The sequence below is a fragment of the Sinocyclocheilus rhinocerous genome, unplaced genomic scaffold, assembly GCF_001515625.1.
Source record: "Sinocyclocheilus rhinocerous isolate Xijiao unplaced genomic scaffold, SAMN03320098_v1.1 scaffold192, whole genome shotgun sequence".
Lineage (NCBI taxonomy): Eukaryota > Metazoa > Chordata > Actinopteri > Cypriniformes > Cyprinidae > Sinocyclocheilus > Sinocyclocheilus rhinocerous.
The window spans coordinates 2,057,844-2,081,864 of record NW_015627892.1 but is presented as its reverse complement, the minus strand read 5'-3'; the positions used below and the strand labels follow the sequence as shown (position 1 = coordinate 2,081,864).

Here is a 24,021-nt window from a genome sequence, read left to right as displayed (position 1 = left end):
TTACCTGTTAGTGATGTCTTAATTATTTAATGTTTAAATAAATCTGTTATGAAACGAGTTATGAGAGGCACTGTGTAAATTAATATATTTCAACAACAAATAGAATTTTTATAATTTAGAAGTTGCATGCATTGCATGCATTTTTTTAAAGTTGAGTGTTGCTTGTTATATTTAAAAATAAATAGTAATTAATGGGCTCTGTCTCAAATGTTGGAAATATAGATTCATTTGAAAAGAATTGGTAAATCTAACAAGCTCAAATAAAGGTTCCAAACGTAGGTTTTTGCAGTGATGTCATAAATTAACCTGGTAACACTATATTTTGATGGTCCCTTTTGAACATTCTGTTGACAATAAGTAATGTTGCACCTACATGTCTACTAACTCTCATCAGAGTATTAGTAGACTGTTTGCTTAATATCTGCTAACTCTATATTGTCATGGTCTCCCAACAGACATTCTACCAACTATAAGCAACTTTGCAAGTACATGTCAACTTATTCTAACCCTAACCCTACCAGTCTACTAATACTCTACTAATACTCTGAGAGTTAGTAGACATGTAGGTGCAACGTTACTTATAGTCAACAGAATGTGTTAAAGGGACCATCAAAATAAAGTGAAACCAAAAAAATATATATGTTTGTTTAATTTTCCCCCTGCTGTACCGAAACTGTACCGAACTGTAACATCAAACCCGAGGTACGTACCGAGCCGTCATGTCTGTGTACCGTTACACCCCTAGGGGTGAGTACTTTTTATTTTATTTATTTGTTTGTTTGTTTATTTTGAAAGACATTAATGCTTTTATTTAGCAAGTAGGCCTTAGCACTGAAATTATCAATAATGACAATAAAGGCATTTATAATGTTACAAAAAAAGTATTTTTTTTAAATAAATGTCGTTCTTTTGAACTTTCTCTTCATCAAAGAATTCAGAAAATATTAAGCAGCACAATTGTTGTCAACTGTTTTAATAATAATAATGATATTTTTCCAGAATCTTGTGACACTGAAGACTGAAATAATGGCTGCTGAAAATTCAGCTTTGCCATCACATAAACAAATTACATTTTAAACATTAAAATAGAAAACATTTATTTTAAATTGTAATAATATTTTTCAATATTAATATTTACACTGTATTTTACCCAAATTTTAAAATGGTAGTGTATGTGGATAGCTATTCATTCATACCAGTGTAGTCAATAAGCAGAAAATAAATGCTGTTGTTGTTTTTTTGCTTCATAAAAGACGCAAACAGAACCAATTACTGATCTGTGTGAAAGTGTGTTTGCAAACAACTCAATGTTTGTTATTGCTGCCATTAGAGGGCATATTTTGTATTGTCATATTTGGAGAAGTTTGTTGCTACACTTGAGGATTTGGCTTCTGTGTTGATAAATTATTATTTGGATGGAAAATGTGAAATTACAATCAAGTTTGTCATAATTCTCAAAATTCTACCTTATTTGACTTAATTTACAAGAAAGTACTCTATGTTGAAACTTATAAATCACTTTATTTTCTTCATAGAGCTTACTGTTGAAATGATGCTACATTTTTGCTCATGCTGCAGTGTGAAACAGGTCTTATGGTGCACTTATAATAAGGACAATCCCCCTGGAGCTACATGGATTTAAGTGCCTTGCCACAAGCACATAAGTGCTTATGGATTAGCCCTTGTGGGGCTCAAACCTACAGCCTTTTGGTTATCATCCCAGATCTGTAACCACTAGGCCAGACCACCCCATTGTAAAGTAGAAGAAGCCTACTGCTTACAAATCTAAGTAACATCAGCTCACACACTGAAAGCCCAAGACTCATTTCCGATTATCTGCTAAAATAAACATCCACCTCAAATGTGATGTTGCATGCACCTAGCTTGCTATCTCAGTTTCCTCTTAGCACACTTACAGAGATCTTCTATCCATGCCCGGCATTGACCATTGAGTCTCAGCAGGTTGTTGGACTGCCTAATCATCTCTGTACATCTGTGAGGCTCCGTTGATTAAGACTGGGCTCCCTCGGTCCAGCAGAGATACGCTCCGATCGCATCTCTCCGGCGGCAAAGCCAATAAATCAAACTCGGAGAGCAGGAGCCGCGGTGTCCTTGGACTGCCTGCGTGCCTGCTTGGATTATTTGTCCTGCTGGGTTGAATGGAATCGCTCACAGATGGATGGTTGGTAAATCTGTCAGTACTTTTGAAATGGTGCACTTTTGTGAAGACTGGTAAAGACTGTAAAACTGCAATGCAAACAGGACGAGGTTGATGTGGACACAAAGTGTCTTGCCGACGTGCATATACACATAAATAATCCCATTTATCTGCCTAATGTTAGTAAAAATGGCTTTAGTAGGGTTTACATGAATCAGTTGCACCAGCACTGGACCATGAAACTGTGTCGTTTACTGTACTGTAAATATCACCCAGAGTTTGTCTGTTTGTCTAATTTTATATGTTTGTGCTTGGCTCTGATTCAGAACAAAGAATCACAGGCATTAATAGAGAAGTAAAAGGAAAGCTCCAGCTTTACCACCTCATGTTTGATGAACGCTGTCAGGAAGAGCAGCCAGCTTGCAGGTCTGTTTCAGAATTAGCCAGCTCAGTTTCCTTCCTGTGGCCAAACACACAGTAACAGCAGAGCTGGCTAACAGGGCTGGCATACGAATTCGTGATTCTGGCATACGAACAGAATCACGTATGAGCAGGCCAGTATAATCATCACCCAGCATCATTCACATCTCTGTTTGCTACTAATGCCATTATGTTGTATCATAAACATGAGCTTTAAAATCTGCTACTACAATTGCATTTTAAATATAGAGATGTCATAGGGATAGTTCACCCAAAAATGAAAATTCTGTCATCATTTACTCACCCTCATGTCGTGCCAAACCTGTATCATCTTCTGTGGAACGTAAAAAAAAAAAAAGATGGGGGTTCCATTGATTTGGAAACGTTCTTTAATAGGGATGCACCGATACTGGTATCGGTATCGGGCCGATACTGGCCTCCTGTACTCGTACTCGTACTCGTTAAAATACGCCGATACCACACAGCATGTGATAAGCGCCATATTCAAACAAAGAAACACTGACAACATTACCATTTTCTAAACTATAGCGAATAAACTGTGTCTGAATAAATTTTGGTTTGACTGTATCTATTTGATAAATGAAGTTAACCAACTAACATTATACATACCCTTTTGGTTTCTGTACCCAATATTTAAAAAATGTACAAATGCAATAAAAATATCGGTATCGGTACTCGGTATCGGCAAGTACCAAAAATAAAAGTATCTGTATCGGGCGAGTACTGGAAAAAGTGGTATCGGTGCATCCCTATTCTTTAATATAAAGGCCCATTTCTGCCTAAAGGTAAAACAACCGCAATTGGAAGATTGTTGAATGAAATGAGCATTGTTAGAACTGTATATAAGCTAAAAGCACAAGGATGACAATGAGTGTTTTCCTAGGGTGATGTCTAAAGAACGCCTGTGGGTCGATGGGGCTTCAGGTTGTGACCTTGACCTTGTGTTGGTGGTTCACTGTGCGGGCAACGATTCATAATTCAGTCGTGGTGAGAGTGTGCATCCAGTGCATTATCACACATTTGTGCACCTGTGCTTGATAAAATGTGCTGGTTTGTTTAATAATTATGAGGACCGTGTTGGCTTTTATGCTGGCGCTTCATGAAAATGTATTTGATAGGGCTCTTTGAGCTGCAGTGCCCGTGAGGTGTCAGTTGCTCGTGTTGCCAGGGGTGATAATCATCACAGCTGCAATTGATAGCAAATGACTGTAGGAATTGTTCGTCCAAAAATGACAATTTTGTCATTACTTACCAGTAGGCTGCTGTATTCCAAGTCTTTTAAAGTTACATGACAGTTTTGTGTGTGTAACAGACCAAAATGTTGTCCTTATTCTCTGATAACTTCCCCTCAATTAAGTTGTTAGAACAAGAACAGCTACCAGTGGTTGAAGTTGACATCCGGATCAATGAACAAATCATTCCTATGAATCAGTTATTTTTAAGGAACCAGTTGATTTGGTTCACAAATCAATCTGAGCAATTTGTTCATGAATCAGATTATTCTAGAGTTAGAAGTTGAATTGTTCAATCATTTGATTTATTGATCCAGTTGCAGCAGTTCTCAAGTTGATTCAATTAATGAATAATTCTTTTAAGTCAGTTTGTTTCAGTGAACCAGTTGATTTAGTTAAAAATCAGACTAAACCATCTGTTAATGAATCGGACTGAATCATTCTCAAATTGGACTAATTCATACTAGTATCGGAAGTTGCATTGTATCACTTGCTGATTTAATGTATCTGTTACAGTGGTAGTTGAGTTAAAAGCCTGTGATTATCACTCAACTGTTTTCTGCTGTATGATAGAGCTGAACTTAAAAGAACTGACTCAAAAGAGTGATCCAGTTCTAAATTAACCATTTGGTCCTTTTCATGAATCAGATTGAATGATTAAATTTTTGGGGTGAACTGTTCCTTTAATAAAACTCTTAAAATCTCTGTTTTAGCCAACAGCTGAAACCATGTGTGTGTATATGTCTAAAAAAAGAAAATGAATAAAATTTTCTTTTAGCTGCCACAGGAAGTGCTTCACTGGCCAACGCTTAGCCTGTTGTCATGGCAATGGGTATGGGCTGAAAGAGAGCAGGGGTGCAGGGCAGTGCAGAGCAACAGTCAGCCAGAGCAGCATAACCCCACTGCTCACTGATCAATACAGATCACACAGCTAAAGCCTCTGATCCTACTACCACTGAGAAAGAAAGATAGACAGACTGAGAGCAAAAAAGAAAAGAGAGGAGGAGAGATTTATTAGGAGCACGATAACGATAGAGATCTGCCAAAGGAGAGATTTAGAGAGTCGAATGGAGGGATGAGTGGAGACAGATGGAGGGTGAGGGAGAAATGTAAGAAAAAAGGGTGACATTAAAGAGATTTAAGGGGAAGAGGATGAGAGGATGCGAGAAATGGACAAGAAGTCTAGGAGGAAAAGAGTTAAAGGAATAGTTTACTCAAAAATGAAACTTTATTTATTCACTCTCATGTTTTTTCACGTCCTGTATGACTGACATTCTTCAGTGGAAAACAAAAGAAGATGTTTTGAAGAATGTTCACACAGCATATTTTGATTAGTGGTTTTCAGGGTCATAAAAGTGTGCAAGTGTCTCTTGCCTTTTCAGAGCTTAAAAGTATGAAAATATGCAGCATAAACAGTCTACGAAATACCTGCTTTTGTGTTCCACCTAAACAAGAATGCCAAACAGGTTTGGATCGACATCAGGGTGAGTAAATTATATTAGAATTTTCATATCTTTGGGTGAACGGTCTCTTTAAAAGGTCGCTGTATGGTGAACATCCAGTGGGCTGATGGGTAAACAGGAGATAGATAAGAGAAGACACTTGGAACATGTGCCGCTAAATTCGGTTGTCAATGCACCTTTAACTGCTTAATCCTGCTTTGCACACACACAGTTAATAATGTACGGGAGTGACCACTGCATTCTACAACCGAAATTACTCTTGAAAAATTCAGGTTATGACAACTGCATTTGTGGAAATTCTATGCAGTGTGTACGAAACTGAGCTAAACAACTAGTTGTTAAATACGAATCAGAATTGTGTCTTTTCTGTATGTGCAGTGCAGGAAATCACAGGGTATGTTTTGACTCATTAGTGTTGCCAGATCTTGCTAGGAAAAAACAAACAAACAAGCGAAGTAGCCTTCTAAACATAAACAAAACACACTGGCTTTGGTTGCTGTAATATTTCTTTGGTTAAAACTAGCGGATACCCCGATGTGTGAAACACCAGAACGTTGCTATGGTTACCAGTTTCGAGAGTGAGTTCTGTTCCGTGTACACACAAAACTATAATTTAGGGCATTCACTTACAGTGCCCTCCACTAATATTGCCACCCTTGGTGAATATGAGCAAAGATGGCTGTGAAAATAAATCTGCATTGTTTATTCTTTTGATCTTTCATTCAGAAAATGTACAAAATTCTAACCTATCATTGAAGTCAAACAATGGAAAGTAGTGGGGGGGGTCTCATTATGAAATAAATGTTTTTATCTAGTTCATGTTGGCCACAATTATTGGCACCCAATTACTGCAACATTATTTTCCCAAGATAACAGCTCTGAGTTTTCTCCTATAATTAGGGTGACCATACGGGCCATTTTTACGGGATACGTCCTTGCCAGGATTTCTATATTGCCTAAAATATCCAGGTTTTGGCTGTTTGCAGATCGATCGGTGTATGACATTCACGAGAGCTATAGAGAGCAGAGCAGACGGCTCCTTATGCTTTCGAATCGCTCATTCAATGATCGGGACGCAGCGACGCTTCAAGTCGAATGAAAGAACAAACACGTGCGCGTATTTGCATCGATTTGATCGTTCTCTGTAGATCTCACCTTCTCACGAGCCACGATTGGTCGATTATATACAATACCTGAATGTTATTGGTCAAACTACTTTATATGTTTTAGGCAATATAAAAATCCTGGCCAGGACGTGTCCCATATAAACGGCACATATGGCCACCCTACCTATAATGCCTGTGAGTTTGGAGAACACCTGATAAGAGATCAGAGAACATTCCTTCAGAATCACTCCAGATCCTTCAGATTCCCAGGTTTGGAGAACACCTGATAAGAGATCAGAGAACATTCCTTCAGAATCCCTCCAGATCCTTCAGATTCCCAGCTGGTGGTGCTTCTTCTCTTCAGTTCACCACACTCATTTCTACAGAGGACAGGGATGGCCATGGCAGAAGCTTCATTTTGTGCTCAGTGACACATTTTTGTGTTGATTTTGATGTTTGTTTTAGATCATTGTCCTGATGGAAGATATAAGATTTCTAACAGAGGCAGTCAGGTTTAGATTTTTTATCTGTTGGTATTTGATAGAATCCATGATGCCATGTATCTGAACAAGATGTCCAGGATCTCCGGAAGAAATACAGGCCCACAATATTAAAGATTCAGCAGTATATTTAACCGTGAGCATGGGGTACTTTTTATCCCTGTTTGCACCAAACCCATCTGGTGGGTTTGCTGCCAAAAAGTTTTTTTTTTTTTTAGTTTCATCTGACCAAAGAAGCCAGTCCCATTTGCAGTTCCAGTTGGATAAGAGTTTTTCCAGAGTTTTTTCTTTTGGATGAGCGAGGAGGATTTTTCTTTAAACCCTCGTGATGTAGGGGCTGTTTGATTTTTATTTTATTATTTTTTTTTTTTTAGATTTTCTGACCCCAAGACTCAACTAATTTCTGCAATTCTCCAGCTGTGATCCTTGGAGAGTCTTTGGCCACTCAAACTCTCCTCCTCACCGTGCATTAGGACGATATAGACACACATCCTCTCCCAGGCAGATTTGTAACATCTTTAGTTGATTAGAACTTCTTAATTATTGCCCTGATGGTGGAAATGGAGATTTGTAATGCTTTAGATCTTTCTATTTTGTGAAGCTCAACAATCTTGTTCTGCACATCAGAACTATATTCTATGGGTTTACTCCTTGTGATGGCTGATTAAGGGAATTTGGCCTTTATGTTCCTCATATTTATAATCCCGTGGAACAGGAAGTCATGGCTGGAGAATTTCATGCTCCTAGTCACCCTGGTGTGCTAAAAATTGTAAATATGAATGGGAATATACTTCAGATATACAGTATTTTGCTTATAAGAATTTCTAGGGGTGTGGCCAACGTGCATCGGAGCAAAACGTTTATTTCATATTGTGAGTTTCCCCACACTTTCAATTGTTTTACTTCAAAGAAAGTTTAGAATTTTTTAATTTTTTTGAATAAAAAATCAAAATGATGCAGACTTATTTTCATAGCCGCCTTTGCTCATAATAGGGTGCCAATATTAGTGAAGGGCATTGTACGTATTTAAATTCGGTTGTCACTCCTGAAACTTTACCGTGCATACGTGGCCTTAGAAAATGATAAAAAAAAATTAAACGGCTGAAAATTTTAAGGATAATTAAAATATAAAGCAGTACTAACTGTTGGAAATTTTATCTTGGTTTATCGTCAAACTGGTAACCGTTTCATCTCTAGTCACGTCACACAAATAGACCCATTATGCAGTTTGAAATGGTTCCCGGATGTAGCACTGACAAGCATCTTCTGTCCATGCGGTCATCTGTGGTTTTTAATCCCTGAAGTGGCCCTATAAACTCACATACACACTGTGTGTCTACAGGATCAGAAGGCTCACAAGGATGGCACAGACCTCCGACTGCGTAAAGAGCTCAAAGCCAACAGTCGGACAATATTCACACATGCAAACACACAGCTGCAGCCCGACTGCTGCCAGCACTAGGAGATGGATCAGATCTGCTGGTCTCTGCCAAGCCCTGGGAGAGCGAGGACACTTTGGATGTGCCATCACTGGACGTGCAGATCCAGACACTGAGACAGTGTTACTGTTGTGAGATGCCGTTTTGGTTCTCCTAATCTCTCCCATGACTCTCCACTGCGACTCAGCAACAAGCCACAAGCCAGATCCCGGCACCAACACACACACACACCAGTCTCCAAATGCTGGAACAGGAAAAGAAAGGAAAAGGGGATGAGGACCATGGGCGAGCAAAGCCGCCACTGGCTCTCTTGGAGACTAGGGGCCCTCCAACTCTGAATCTGGCGTGAAAAGTACAGCAGGGATGAAGACGAGAGCCTGACTGGAAACCAGAGGAGGAATACATGATTGTGTTGGGATCAGGAATTAGAGGATGAAGAAAAGAGGAAATTGATTTTTTTTCCCCTCTTGGATGGAAGCTAGGATCTTTTAGAGGTCAAACACAGTATAATAGTAGCGTAATTTTACAGTTCAATATATAGTGTAGTACATATAGTATATAGTGTTTGTGCATATATATGTATATGTCAGTGGTGTGCGGTGGTGTTCTGAAATGAGGCAAAGTCCTTTTTTTTTTTTAAATCAAATGTACAGTAAATTCCTGTCCCAGTCACATGTTCTTGGCTAAATAAACATTACTTACACTACCAGAAATATTTTTTATGAAATATTTTTTTATATTTTTTTGAATTATTTGGTTCATCAATCATCAAAGCTCGGTGAATATTGGTCAGAGACACAGAGATTTTCTTAAAATTTTACCAAGCTGATTACTCACTAAAAACTCCCACAGATCATGTTTTCAGGTTTCAAGTCTTATTTTGACGTAACAAAGTGGTTATATCTAAGCATGTGAGTTGTGTACTTACTTTTTTAAATGAGTCTTTCCATTAATGCCATATTGTTCATTCAGACTGATTCGCGAACACGGAACACGCATGAACACAAGAGGCAGAATTTATCGCATGAACCAATCACAGCCGAACATAACCAGTCAGATCCAATCATATCACGATGGAGGCGTTGCCTCCTCTCACGTGATTTTCCTTCGTTCATCTCAATTACCCCTACCAAACTCACCGCACACTTTAGGGGTCTGTTAAAACTCAATGGGCTCAGGGGAGGCGAGAGAGACGCGAACTCCTGCTGTAACTTTACCTGCTGATGTCGCTGTTACACAATGTTTTTTTAATATGAAATATATGATATTTCATATCATATATACATTTTTTTTTAATAAAAAAAATTGAATTTTGGAATTTTGCAGTTTTGCAGTATACATATGAATTAGCAGTTAATCAAGAACAAATGTTTTTCAGCATTTTGGTAACAATTATAGCTTCTAATTAATATATATGAACCAAACTTTACACATATTTTTTCTTTACTTATGTTATGAAAATACAGAATTTGTTTGTTATTTGTGTAATATATACTTCTTGATTTAATTCCAAAAAGCTTTCAGCAGTATTTTAATGAAAAAAGTATTTCATAATTTATTACAACAACATTGAACATCAATATTCATTTTACTACAAAATATATATATATATATAAAATAAACCTGAATGTGTGTATGTATATATGTAATATATACAATATATAACAACATAGTAGAGCAGAAAACATCCAGGTTAAAAAAAAATCTCTTACTATCATAATTTCCAAAAAACATTGAACATTAACAGCACTGGAGCGCTGACATTGCGTAAGCCTGACTGCTTGTCGAACATAATGTTTTTAATATTGCATGACAAATCAAATAAGACGTTCCCAGTGATGCGTGTAATCACGAGAAGCAGAATTCCACTTAGAACGAGCATAGGATGTGAAAAAGCTCCATTCCTGATAGATGCACAGACATTTCAGCAGTTCATAGTTGGAATACAAGTTCAACTATGTTCAGGAATACAAGATGTCTGTGTGTTTACATGCACAATATGAAAAGAATAACCAAAACTCTCAGAAGAAGCCAAGTGTGTATTAGAGCCACTCCAGAGAGGAATACAACAGGGTATTGGAAGCACTATAGATGTGTATCTGGGCTTCGTAGTTTATCCATGGCCTCAAGGTCTTTGACAGCCAAAACAGGATGTCGCATTAGGTTGGTTTGTGGGAGATTTTCTTCTATCTACTCTAATCAGAAACAATGGGCTTACTATCGCATATGCCAGGGTCTATGTGCTTCCTGTAAGGCCACACACAACACTGGCATCAACTTTAGCGTTCTCCATATGCCACACATTCATAATCGTTAGTCATGCTTTACTGTTTTCTGCTTTCCTTTGTCTGTACACACACACTCTGTCTCTGTCCGGGGCCTGAAATGATGATTTATATGGTTTATTTAAAGTCAACGGTGCCTCCAGTGAAACAGTTTCCTCCATGGCAGCACTTTGTCCGAGCAGTCACACTCAAGTGTCTTGTCATTTAGTTCCAAACTTGGCTTGAGCGTCTCGATTCCTCTGAGTATCTGTGGACGAGCGCTGGAAGGTTCCAGTTTCTTGGCTGCATCCCCAGAGGCGGAATTGGATGCGACAGAATCTGTATCTGAGGTGGTGTGTACATATCTTCTTGCCAATAGCAATGAATTGAGAAAATGTACCAGCCATAAATATTTCTTACAGGCTATGATTCTATATTTTGCCTGTTTTTTTGTTTATTTGTTTTTTTTATTATATATATATATTTATAAATTTTTTTGTTTTTAGAACAATGAAATTGACACAAACATTTCCGTCATTATTAGATGTTATTCTACAAATTATTCTAGCAATTTAAACCAGAAGTTCCTAGTAAAGTAATAAAATGTTATTGTCCCTTTTTTATTTATTTATTTATTTACTCCAATTTGGCAATTGGTAAATTTAGGCCTTTAGTAACTACACCATCTGGTTTATTTTTTTATTATAGAATATTAAATGTTGTACCAGTGCCTGTTTGTTTTGAATACCTTGTCATAGCTTGTATTTTATTATTCTGAAAATATTTTGATAATTTATTAGATAAAGAATACAGTAATTTCTGTGAAATATTATTTCAATTTAAAATACCAGTTTTCTATTTTAATATATTATAAAAAGTGATCTGTTCTTGAAATGGCGAAGCTGAATTTTCAGCAGCCATTACTCCAGTCTTCAGTACATGTCACATGATCCTTCAGAAATCATTCGTCTTGTCATTTAGTTCCAAACTTGGCTTGAGCGTCTCGATTCCTCTGAGTATCTGTGGACGAGCGCTGGAAGGTTCCAGTTTCTTGGCTGCATCCCCGGGGGCGAAATTGGATGCGACAGAATCTGTATCTGAGGTGGTGTGTACATATCTTCTTGCCAATAGCAATGAATTGAGAAAATGTACCAGCCATAAATATTTCTTACAGGCTATGATTCTATATTTTGCCTGTTTTTTTGTTTATTTGTTTTTTTATTATATATATATATTTATAAATTTTTTTGTTTTTAGAACAATGAAATTGACACAAACATTTCCGTCATTATTAGATGTTATTCTACAAATTATTCTAGCAATTTAAACCAGAAGTTCCTAGTAAAGTAATAAAATGTTATTGTCCCTTTTTTATTTATTTATTTATTTACTCCAATTTGGCAATTGGTAAATTTAGGCCTTTAGTAACTACACCATCTGGTTTATTTTTTTATTATAGAATATTAAATGTTGTACCAGTGCCTGTTTGTTTTGAATACCTTGTCATAGCTTGTATTTTATTATTCTGAAAATATTTTGATAATTTATTAGATAAAGAATACAGTAATTTCTGTGAAATATTATTTCAATTTAAAATACCAGTTTTCTATTTTAATATATTATAAAAAGTGATCTGTTCTTGAAATGGCGAAGCTGAATTTTCAGCAGCCATTACTCCAGTCTTCAGTACATGTCACATGATCCTTCAGAAATCATTCTAAAATGCTGATTTGCTGCTCAAGCATTTGAGCATGCTGAAGCATTTATTATTAATATTCATTTCTTTATTTAACCAAGTTAAAAACTCATTGAGATTAACATCTCTTTTGCAAGAGTGACCTGGCCAAGAAAGCAGCAACAAATAACATAGTATATACAAGTTTACATCATAACACAAAACACAAATCAAAGATCACAACAACAATTCACCAAAGGATAAAACACACAGCTTGTTAAAAGTAGCTTAAATTCATGTAATGATGGAAACACAGTCAGCTTTAGAATGTTTTGTAGTTTATTCCAAGCCAAAGTAGCATTATATCCAAAACCCTTTTTCCCTAGCTCTGTTCGAACCTGAGGGACTTTAAAATATAACAGATCGTTTGAACATAGTTTGTAGCATACCTTTGATTTAGAAAAACTCAGAGACAGATAAGATGGAGTTAGACCACAAATAGACTTATAAATAAAACAATACCAATTCAAACTTCTTCGGGTTTACAACGATGGTAACTCAATATGACTTTAATATGAACATTAAAAACAGTGTTGTGCTGATTAATATTTTTGTGGAAAACATGATGCTTTTTTTCAGGATTCTTTGAGTAGGAAGTTCATATTTTATTCGTAAGAGAAATCTGTCATTATTGTCACTTTTGATCAATTTAATGTATCCTTCCTGAATAAAAGGACTAATATCAGTATTCACATTACATTTACAGCTCAAGTGATTGGCTCAAAACATCCTGGCAGCAGAACTGAGAGACCATGAGCAAAGATGGTTGAGCATTGCCAACTGCCAATGAGATAAATAGGAATGAACAGACATTTTTCTCCTGGTATTAAAGACCTCCTTGATTTGTACAGGTTATTTTGCCAAGTCATTTAGAGGTCTCACTTTCAGTATGTATAATCCTAAGTGCAGCTCTACAAGTATTTTCATTTCGTATTATCCACAGGAGCTTTCTTTGCAGGCCGTATATTCAACACTGTCGCATTATCCTGTGAATATACATTTCACGAGTTCGCACTAACATATAATGTGATTGAGCAATTAGTAGCATATTTGGCGTGCTGTCCAGAGGGAGGGCTCCGAGCTCGGGTTAAAGCCCGAACCCAGAGAACGCCCCCCATCCCAAGAATGGGATGAAATTAGATTATTAGTGAGGTGTTGGGTTGGAGGCGGGATGCTGGAAAACTGTCGTGGAACTGAGGCAAGGTGGCTGTATATATATACACGTATTGTGCTTGTTAAGGTGATTAGCTGACGAGCTCCACCTGGGTCAGACTGATTGATTATCTGATCGTGCTCCTCCCGAACCTTGTTAATAAAACATCATATCTGGGAAATGTATCTTTTTTATGTTATTTTGTTATCTTTATTTTTTAAATGAGTTAAAAATGGTCCTTATCAAACTTGATTGACCTGGCAATAAAATTATTCACATTTTAAATTATTATCAAATTATTATTTTTAAAAAAAATTGTTTTTTTTTAATCGGGCAGGTTTTGGTGAGCTTTTGGGCTGGAAACCGCCCACCCGATCTGGCAATACTGTCTGCCTCTGCCACCACCGCTGCTGCTGCTGTCTTTTCTCTTCCTTTTGGCACAGGAATCATAGTTTCTGTTCTGTCAGTCTTGTTCTGTTCCCCACAGACCTGTTTGAAAGATAATCATTCAGATTTAAAGGATTATGCTTAGAGTCCTGACCTGACTCAGTCTCCCGTTATTTAGCAATACCCTTTTCATTTCAAATTCTCTCTGTCTCTGTCTCTCTCTCCCTCTCTTTGCTCATATCTCACAGCCAAGCGTGCTTCTCGGACTGAGCAATTTCAAATTGATTTTCCATTGCTTACCTTAATATCATTAAAGATGAGTCTCATTTTCGCTCAGCAGAGCAAATACACCCACAGAGACCCACACGGAGGCTCGCATTAACGCCACCGTCTGCGACAGAGTTTCATAGTCGTAATTCTCCCTCCGCTCACCCTTAACATAATTGTGTCTCTAATTCACAGAATGGTTTCATTTAAAATGTTTTCACTTTTGTAACCATTAACTCACTCTCATATATCGGGTCTCTCTTTTGCGGTGCGCGTCTTGCCTCGACACTCACCGTTGCCCTGGCTCGTATACTTTGGTTGCATTTTGCAAAGCTTTCTGGGCATTGACTGTGAGAAGAGTGTAATCCACAATCTCAAACACTTCCTGCATAATTTAATGTTTGGTCGGCACGACAACAGTACTAAAATTAGGCTTATGACAGGAAGAATACATTATAGAGCAGTCTGGGAAGAGAGTAGCATGGTTGAAGAGGAGCCTGGGGAGTGTTTTTAAAAGTCTCTACAGGAAGATGTGCATTATTATAATTCCCATAATCCTGCTTTCTGACTCATACCATTTATGCTCTTTAATCTGTTACCTGGTCGTGGTTCTTGCAAGAACCACAAGGGTTTGGAGAGTTCATTAAACACAAACTAGACCCAAATGGTCTTATGCAATATTGGAATTAAATGAACATTAGAGCATTACGATAGATGTGTGGTAAAAGCAGGGCTGTTTATTTCGAACCCTCTGAGGGAATATGGCTTAACTGGCTTTTAATTTTAGTGTCTGCTATTTGTTTAACTCCATTTAAAGCTACTTTGAAACTTTTCATGCTGTAAGATTTTCATAGCTTAGAGTTCAATTACATTTAAGGTCTTTTTAAATGTATAACTATTTGATGATTTATTTATTTCAATCAGTCAGAGCAGTATGTATGTAGTGTATCAGGGACCAAAAATCTCATTGGGAATCTCAATTAGAGTGACTATTAAATGTGCACAGAAAAAATGTACACTTAATACACAAATAAAACTAGAAAATATGTCAAATTCTATTGCAGAGTCAAAAATAGGGATGAACAACAGTTTAACTAAATATTTTGCTTCAAAAAGACATAAAATGGCTCACAGGGACTTGTGCGCAGAGCCTGGAATCAGTGAATCGTGAGAGAGAGAGAGAAGCGTTTAGGAAAACGCTTTGATTATTCAGTTCGCTGTGCAAACAATGTGGTATAAAACATTTTAACAAGTTACACTGCGTTTTTTTTTTTTTTTTCGAAAAAAGTAACTCATTACTGGAAAAGCTGCATTGTTTTGGAAACAGCTGAGCTGCTGCAAAAGGCAGTTAAGTTCAAAGCATCGCTACCTTTAGTTAGTACTGATTTTCAAAGACTGTAGCCATCATAAAATGTGGATTGTGTCTCTTTTTCATTCTTAGCCCTTCCATTTTTCCTTTCCGTGCAGGGCTGAAGATCCGGGAAGTGATGATAAATGTGTCCAGACAGCAGGTGGAGGACTTCCACGGACCAGAGGACTACTGGTGTCTGTGTGTGGCCTGGAGTCATCTGGGCACCTCGAAGAGTCGCAAAGCCACCGTCCGCATTGCATGTCAGTATAATCATAGCCCGTTTTTTTCAAAAATAACTTTCCACTTTGGAATTCTTACAGTTTTTTCTTATAATATTTATACGAAATGGCTAGTTTTTTTTTTTTTTTTTACAGCACCAAATGGAATTAAAAATACTGTAAATTACTTTCCAAATGGGTTCCTCTAACTCTTGTGCCTTGTGTTACTGCAAAGATTAAACCAGCATTATTTTATTATTATTTATATACAATTATGGTAATGAAAAAAAAGTCGGCACTCCTAGCCTTTAAAAATACAAAAAATGTATAACAGACTATGACACAGGTGACGTTTCGAGCACCCAGGCTCGTCATCAGTCAATACAATTATGGTATTAATTAATATTTTGAATTAGCTTTTTTTATTTTCATTTTAATTTAAATTTTTGAATTATTTTTCGTTTTCGTTTGTATAACATTTTACATTTATATTTATTTTATTTTAGTTTTATTTCAATTACCTTTTTAATTTTTTTTTATTTTTTTATTTTTAGGTTTAATTTTAATTAATAACACTGGATAGTACCACCCTTAAATAATGGCATTATTTGAATCCCATTAGCTAATGACATTAGTTGACCTGCAAGAGAATTTTACTGTAGAAGCCATTTTATGCTAATGCTGGTAGTGAGACTCTAGAATTGTTTGCATTAACATTCATGTATGGAATATCAGTTCAGACCTTACTTTTAGTTGCACTGAAAGGTAGAATATGCTAATATTGAATACACACATCACATTTAAATCATCATTCAAATTGTTTGAACAAAAAATATCTACTTGATTTAGCTAATAACGTAGCAGCTACATGCTACCAGTGTTCTTTTGGTTTCCATATAGACCTAAGGAAAAATTTCGAACAGGAGCCGCAGGGTATGGAAGTGCCGATCAACGGCATGATCGTTCTCCACTGCCGCCCACCCGATGGAGTGCCTGCAGCTGAGGTGAGTGCGCCATATCGCCCTCTACCTGTCTGGATGTGTGAGTGTTCATTCTATTGAGCAGAATTTAAAAGGGACAAATCAATCAGTCGAGGTTGACATTCAGTGCACTGTTTGTATCTTGCCTTATAGGCATTTGATAAGCATGCTTTCCCTCGAATTAGGGATGAGTGGGGTTGTTTTTGCGAGCGAGCACCGGTGCGTGCATTATCATTATCGTAGTCAGGGTTCTGGAACGGTGATATATTCAAAAGTGCATTTGCATGCTCGGCGCAGAATTTGCAGTGCATTTACATGTTTCTGTTGATTTTCCAGGTTTTTTTTTAACCAAGCACCTTCTCATTACATTAACTTAGGGGATGCTTTGTGTTTCTTTTAAGAACTTTCTCCTTTCCTTCTATATTTTTTCCTTATATATGTCCTGAATAATATGTGCTTTTCGAAACAAGAACTGCCCCATGTTGCTTTGTTCCAGCAAGAGATAAAAGATTTAGCTCAAATGGACAGTGTGTGTTACTGTAGGCCCCTCGTCTTCCACTTGCTGGGTCACTCGCAATGCCTTTTGTTTTATATGCATGAATGCCAGTTCAGAGAAGAACACAGACTTTGAATAATGCAGAGCAAATCCCATCCTAACCCTCTGAACTGCTGTCCACTGTCCTAAGAAAACTCATTCTCCTGGGAATAGGGTGAAGCAGCAGTTTGTCTATCTATCTATCTATCTATCTATCTTCTTGTCTCTGTTTTTGTTGTAACTTTGGAATCTGCATTCTAGTTTGCAGCAAGAAGTGATACTGAATTTTGTGAGCATCAAAGAAGTGTTCTGAGAAACCACTCTCAGGTTCATCTCAGTGACTCCAAGTGTATAATATCGAACCTCCTACAGAGTTTTGTGACGGGCTTAGGAGGATATCCATGTGCTTAGTGGAAATCAAACTGGCAATTGCTTCTCATAAACCCAGTGTCATATTATTATCATCCCCCACATTCTAGTGAGATGATAAGTGATACTGCTGTGTCTGTCTCTCTGAGGCTGCTGACAGATTCCTTGTTTCTTTGTTTTTGTTTTTTATGCCACTCCGTGTTCTTTGTAGTAGTTTCAGAACAAGCAATACTTAAACTAGGACACCACATTTCAACATCAGCTTTGAAAAAAAAAACCTTTTCAACTCGTGCCATCTGTCATGTTGGAAACAGATCCAAAATGGCTGTATGGTGAACTGCCGTCTGTGATCTGGAGGGAAGCAGCTGTGCACCATCACTACAGCTAATCAATAGTTACCAGAGCCAACATGGCGCTGCTGCTGAAAAGGATAGTCAGGCTTAGGCAATGTTTGAGACCGAGGCAAGATCCGGGTCCAGAGGTCTCTGTGCCAGAAGGGTTTGTCGCTGGGGATTACAGGTTGGCAGTTAAATGCTCCCTCTGTAATCATTGCTGCTCAAAGTCTAAAGGTCAAGCCGAAGAACTCTGCCACTGGTAGACATATGAGCCAGGATGGCTCCCCCATTGGCTGGCTGATACCATCTTTGGACGGGACACAAGTCTGGCTGAGACTGGAAATTGAACAAGGGCTCGGAGAGTGTTGGCAGGTCATGGCTGACAAGCCACCTCTGTGCTTCACACGGGTTAATTATTTTGCTCTTGATTCTGGCAGTGAAATGTGAAAGCTTGATTAAATCGTTTGTATTTGAGTTTTTTTTTCCTTTTCTTTTTTCTAAAGACATTTGCGAAAGGTCACAGGCTCGTAACAGTTTTGTCATTGTTTATTTTGGCATATGTCATCCTTGTCGTTTATTTATTCCCCGCTTGAATGGAAACCTGTTTAGAAAATATCATTTCCCTGGAGCTATAAGATCATCCCTGTTGAATAATGAACGTAACATAATTAAAACAATTACACCAACAAGGAAATGAAAGTGCGATATTAACTGTCAAAGTAAAGTTCATGCAGATTACTCACAGCTAAGATGAGAGAAAAAGGCTCTCAATAACTTTGAAAGACCAGACCGATCATTAAGCTCATATTAACTTCACAATCCTCATCCAGCGATGCAATTAATCATGCAGTCTGATGAAGCAAAGTCATTTAAAGTGCTTAAAATGTAATTATTCAGCAATAAACATGGCACGGCCTGTGCTGTCAAGAGTAGGATGAGAAGGAAGGACACATCCGGCCCGTTCTACCCTCACATCCGAAATAGCGCAGTTGGATTTAGAAAGTTCATTTCTTTAATGTGATTCGGTGAAAGTCACCGTAACGTTCGTAAGGGACCACAGACTTGATTGAAGCAAAGTGATGCAAAGGGACTTTAATGAAACTGGAACTTAATTGAGTTGGATGGAACAAACCCGGACAAGACCTCCTTTTGTAATTGCCTTCTTGTCACTTTCACTCTCCTTCTAAATGAATGTAAATCTAAAGGGTGGTTTTTGCCCAGAATGACGATGTTATGAGGTGTTGTACCCGTTTCAGGGCTAATTGGATTGACCTGTTAGGGATGTGCCATATTCAGTGTTGAGAATGAGCCTGTTTTTTTAGACATAGCAACCCGGAAAGTTTGTCCATGTTGTTGGCCTCTGGAACGTCTCAACTTAACAACATGATTGACTGCATTATGAAAATCCTTAATGGCGGCAAATGTCAGCAGTGTTTATTTTTACACTTACACTTACAAAAATGTGTCTTGGTCAAGCTTTAGTATGTAGATTAGAATACTAGTATTACGACGGAGGGATATAGTTGTTGCGACGGAGGGATCAGGGACAAAAAAAAGAATACTAGTATTACCTAGTATGTAACTTATTTCAAGTTTATCTGTGCATTCACATCATTGTCTGTGTTATATTATGGGTTTGTTGTGGATGTTGCTGATTTATCTCGTAATGTGGGTGTTTCGTCAATTTTGGGTTCTTTTATATGTTGTAGTTGTTTTTAATCAAAACTAACAAATATATTATGGGTTTTTTTCTGTTTTGGGTCAACTGTTTTGGCATGAAAATATTTCACCAAGCCTTCATCATTTATTTTACTGCTTTTCAAATGTTTTGTGTATACTGTAGATGTAGTACACTTGTACCAGACTTAAAAAACTTCACCTGAAAAAAGAAGTGTCATCATTAAATTACCATCATATCGTTCTGAATCTGTATGACAATTTCTTCTGTGGAACATAAAAAGATATTGTGAACAATGTTTCAACTTTGACCAAATAGTAAAAGGTAATGGGGTCCAAAACATCACTGGATCCTTTTGACATTCATTGCAAAATTAAAAAATATTTTTCATTTTCTTCTTTTTTGTTTCACAGAAAAAATAAAGTCATACAGGTTTGAGCAACATGAGGGCGAGTAAATGATGTGTGAATAAATCATGTGAAATATGAAAATCTATAATAGAAATATGACTTATTACATTTTTAAAATTATGATCCAAAAAGAGAAATAATCATAAATATTTTTATAACCATTTATTTTATTTTTCAACCATATTTATTGTTAGACATTTTTTTGAAAGTGTTTTTTTTTTGTTTACAAAATGATTGGTTACCAAGGAGACAACAGTGTAGATGAAAAGCTTGAGATGAAATATGAAATGTGTGATGTAAATAAACACATCAAAGCAAATTTACATTATTTTCCAGCAATGCATGTATATTCATTCTTGGACACTGTCAAACTAATTAAACTAATAAGAGTGTGAAAAATTATCCGGAAGAGAGTTTATTTTCTGAAAGTACACAATGTCAAAAGTGGCCAAATATGAAGAAGCACCTATACAGTATATAGGATGCATTTTAGTGAGTTAATTAAAACACTGGTGAAGTGTTTCAGTTGACAAGTGTTATCTTATCTATGCACAATCAGCTTGTAACACTCCAAAGAGAAAGGAAAACTTGAAATCGCATCATATGACCTCTTTAAGCAGAACTTTTTTTCAGGGTTTTTTCTGTTTCTATGAAGTTCTCAATACATTAACATCCATCTTTAGAATGTGCTCTCAGATTTTATCTTTCAGATCCCCAGAGAGTCCTGATGTCCTGTGGGCTCTCAAAGCTGTAGTGTCCTTGGAAACTCCCGCAGGCCTGTATAACCAATGTAATGGTGGACTGTGCCTTCAAAGGATGTTTGGAAAGAGGTTCAGTTAGCGTGACATCAGAATTTATCTGTATTGTCCTTTGAGGGTCTTAGTTGGTGGGCGTGGCATTGTGGCGATCCATGTTCATGGGGCTTTAATTGGAACAAATGTGCTAATTAAGCAAATTAATTTCCTCCGTTCCCTGGCCGGAGGCTTATCACACCCATTTGAATCTGTCCCTCAATATTCATCTCCTCTCTCATCTCTCCATCTCCCAACAACCCAATCTTCCCTCCCAGAGGCCCACAGCAGACCCAGAAACAGCCTGCGATTTGAATACAAAACACACACACACACACACACACTTGTACAGAATGAGAGGGAATTTCTCCTCAACAGACTCTTATAAGTGAGATGGAGGTACTGATAGAGGAAAAGCTTTAGATTAGGTCTCAGATAGGGAAATCATTAGAATGAAAATGAAAGCGTTTAGATAACAAATAATACGGATCCTTTTGAGAGGGTGTTTGGTTTAAAATACAGACTCTTTTTGGTGCATTTGATCAGGTAACACAGGGTTAAATGCACATGAGACTCTGAGGGAATTTCCTGGGTAGAAAGGTATGTAAATTGATATTATGTCACGGGTGCACACACACGAGTGACGAGGAGACGCTGGAGAATATTAATACATATATTTTTTGAATAATTGCATAAGTATATTTGTGCAATTGTAAGCTTACATCATGGTGGTTCTACTTTTTATACTTTAACTTATACTGATTTTTTATAAAGAAAAACTAAATATTGTTTAAACTAAAACAGCATTGTTTCTTTGTAGTAGGTTTTTTTCTTTTTTTTTTTTTTTTGATAATTATGCTTCTGTACACAGATGCTATTCTCCTGATATCTCTTAATAGTCTTGATAATTAACTACTCAGTATAATCTTTTTTTTCATTAACTCAACAGTAAACAAAAGGAACAAAGCATGCTGCCATCTAGACTATGAACAATAAAACATTTAAAATTTAATGAAAAGCCCCGTTCCATGTTCTCACTTCAGTTTATATATGGCCTTGATGTCTTTCAGTCTTTGGCTTGTTTTGAGGTGCTTCAATAACTTCATATTTTAGATTAATTTGAAAGTCACTCTTTTCATCTGTTGCATTATTCACAAACAGTTTTTTTCCTCCCTATTGCAGATACATTCATCGGAAACAAAGACATCATTCTAATTTGTCAGTTTACCAATTAAAGGGATATGAGACTCTTAATAAACAGCAGCATTTATTTTTATACTTTTTTATTTTACAATTTTTCATAGATTAAAAAAACAATTATTTAATAAATGTTATTAATTTTATATTGTATGAAATTATGTAAATGTGCCAATGTAATAAATTAACACTTTGAAAACTGTAAACAATTATCTGTTTAAACATTTATCAATCATATAATTATTTATCTGCACAAAAATTTAGGGTAATGAAGTAACTATTTTTAGTAGGTATTTGCTTTTATGAATTCATTTCATGTTATTAATTTCATGTTCATGAGGATAGTTCTCTGGCATTTGTGCATTGTGTGTGTGTGTGTGTGTGTGTGTGTGTTTATAATTATTTAATAAATGTTATTAATTTTATATTGTATGAAATTATGTAAATGTGCCAATGTAATAAATTAACACTTTGAAAACTGTAAACAATTATCTGTTTAAACATTTATCAATCATATAATTATTTATCTGCACAAAAATTTAGGGTAATGAAGTAACTATTTTTAGTAGGTATTTGCTTTTATGAATTCATTTCATGTTATTAATTTCATGTTCATGAGGATAGTTCTCTGGCATTTGTGCATTGTGTGTGTGTGTGTGTGTGTGTGTGTGTGTGTGTGTTTATATATAATATTGTATTTTTGATCAAATAACTAGCCTTGTAAGCATAAGAGACTTTCAAAAAATAATCTTACCAACCCCATATATAAATATACTTCTGTTTCTAACAGGTCTGTGATGTTTTCCAGCTAGAGTGAATAAGCATTATGGTGTCAAAAGAGCAACATGACTGGATTAGCTTTTGAGGTCCAACCATAAACACAGAAGGGAGGGAAAGGAAGGAGAGGGGGAGAGAGTGAGAGAAAGAGAGGACAGATGCAGTCACTGGCGTTCTGGGAGCTCTGGACTGGAACGGAGAAAAGAGTGAAATTAAAAGCATATGATGAAAGAGTTCTCTCCGGCCATCATGAAGATGAGAAAGAGAGAGAGAAATTTCTCACACATGACATTCTGATGGCTGATATATTGATTTTCCTCCCTTCATTATTCTTTAAGGCCTTAGAGAGGGAGTTGAGCAATTTTACTCGCCCCACGTGTGTGTTTTCTGACGTGGTATTCAAGCGCAGAGGGTGAAAACTTTACACATAAACATAGATTCCCAAGGGGTGTGCTGTGTTTTTAATCTGCAAACGCGCAGTGACATAAATCAACCCGCGTCCCCATGCCCTGACGACTGCCGCCCCTCTGGACCAACTTAGAACTAGCGGCTTGCAAACGATTGCAATTTGCACAACCAGCCATGCGAGGAGGCCATGTCGTCACGCCATTGCTAAGTTTGTAAATCCTAATGAATCAGACCGTCAAACATCAGAGCTGAATAAATAACACTAGACTGGACTTGACCTTGCAGTCACCTCAAACTGGCATGATGTCTTAGGATGAGCTGTGACCTGTGACCCAATCAAGGTGACGGGTTTGAACGCGACTATGCAGAGGACCTGAGAAAGCAACTGTCTGCTTTTAATTGCTATTTATCCGTCTGTGATAGGTCACACAGAGGTCATTGTGAAATGCTTGCTGTTGCATTGATACGGCGTGTGTCTTATTTGACAATGTATCTTGGATTTAATTGGCTGAGCTGATGTGGGGGCGATGTTTGCTTCAAATAGGCTGTCAGGAAGTGCTGCTTTGTGAAGTCGAGAAAAGCTTGGCAAAAAAAAACATTAACTCAACTAGGCATGGGCCGATTACCGGTTTCAAGGTATACCGTGATTTGAAAATCTCACGGTTTCAAAACCACTAACATTAAACATTCTACTGTTCCTAATATTCTGTATGTTGCTCAAAAACAAAATATATTGTGTTCAGCGGAAACAATTATTTTTTTTTACCCAGTCATTTAAAAAAATAACACATTTTAGAGCTGTAACGACAATACCGTGATACCGTGAT

The 24,021-nt window shown here is 36.9% G+C and overlaps 1 protein-coding gene across 2 annotated transcripts in view; it reads left to right on the top strand.

Annotated features, from left to right (window-relative positions):
• Positions 1 to 24,021, top strand: part of LOC107736897 (netrin receptor UNC5D-like) — a 240,457-nt gene that overhangs the window by 168,004 nt on the left and 48,432 nt on the right. For both annotated transcript variants that reach the window (XM_016548287.1, XM_016548286.1), the window contains exons 3-4: positions 15,613 to 15,756; positions 16,615 to 16,718. In XM_016548287.1, coding sequence (XP_016403773.1) covers positions 15,613 to 15,756; positions 16,615 to 16,718 — 248 coding nt within the window. The remainder of the gene's footprint in view (positions 1 to 15,612; positions 15,757 to 16,614; positions 16,719 to 24,021) is intronic.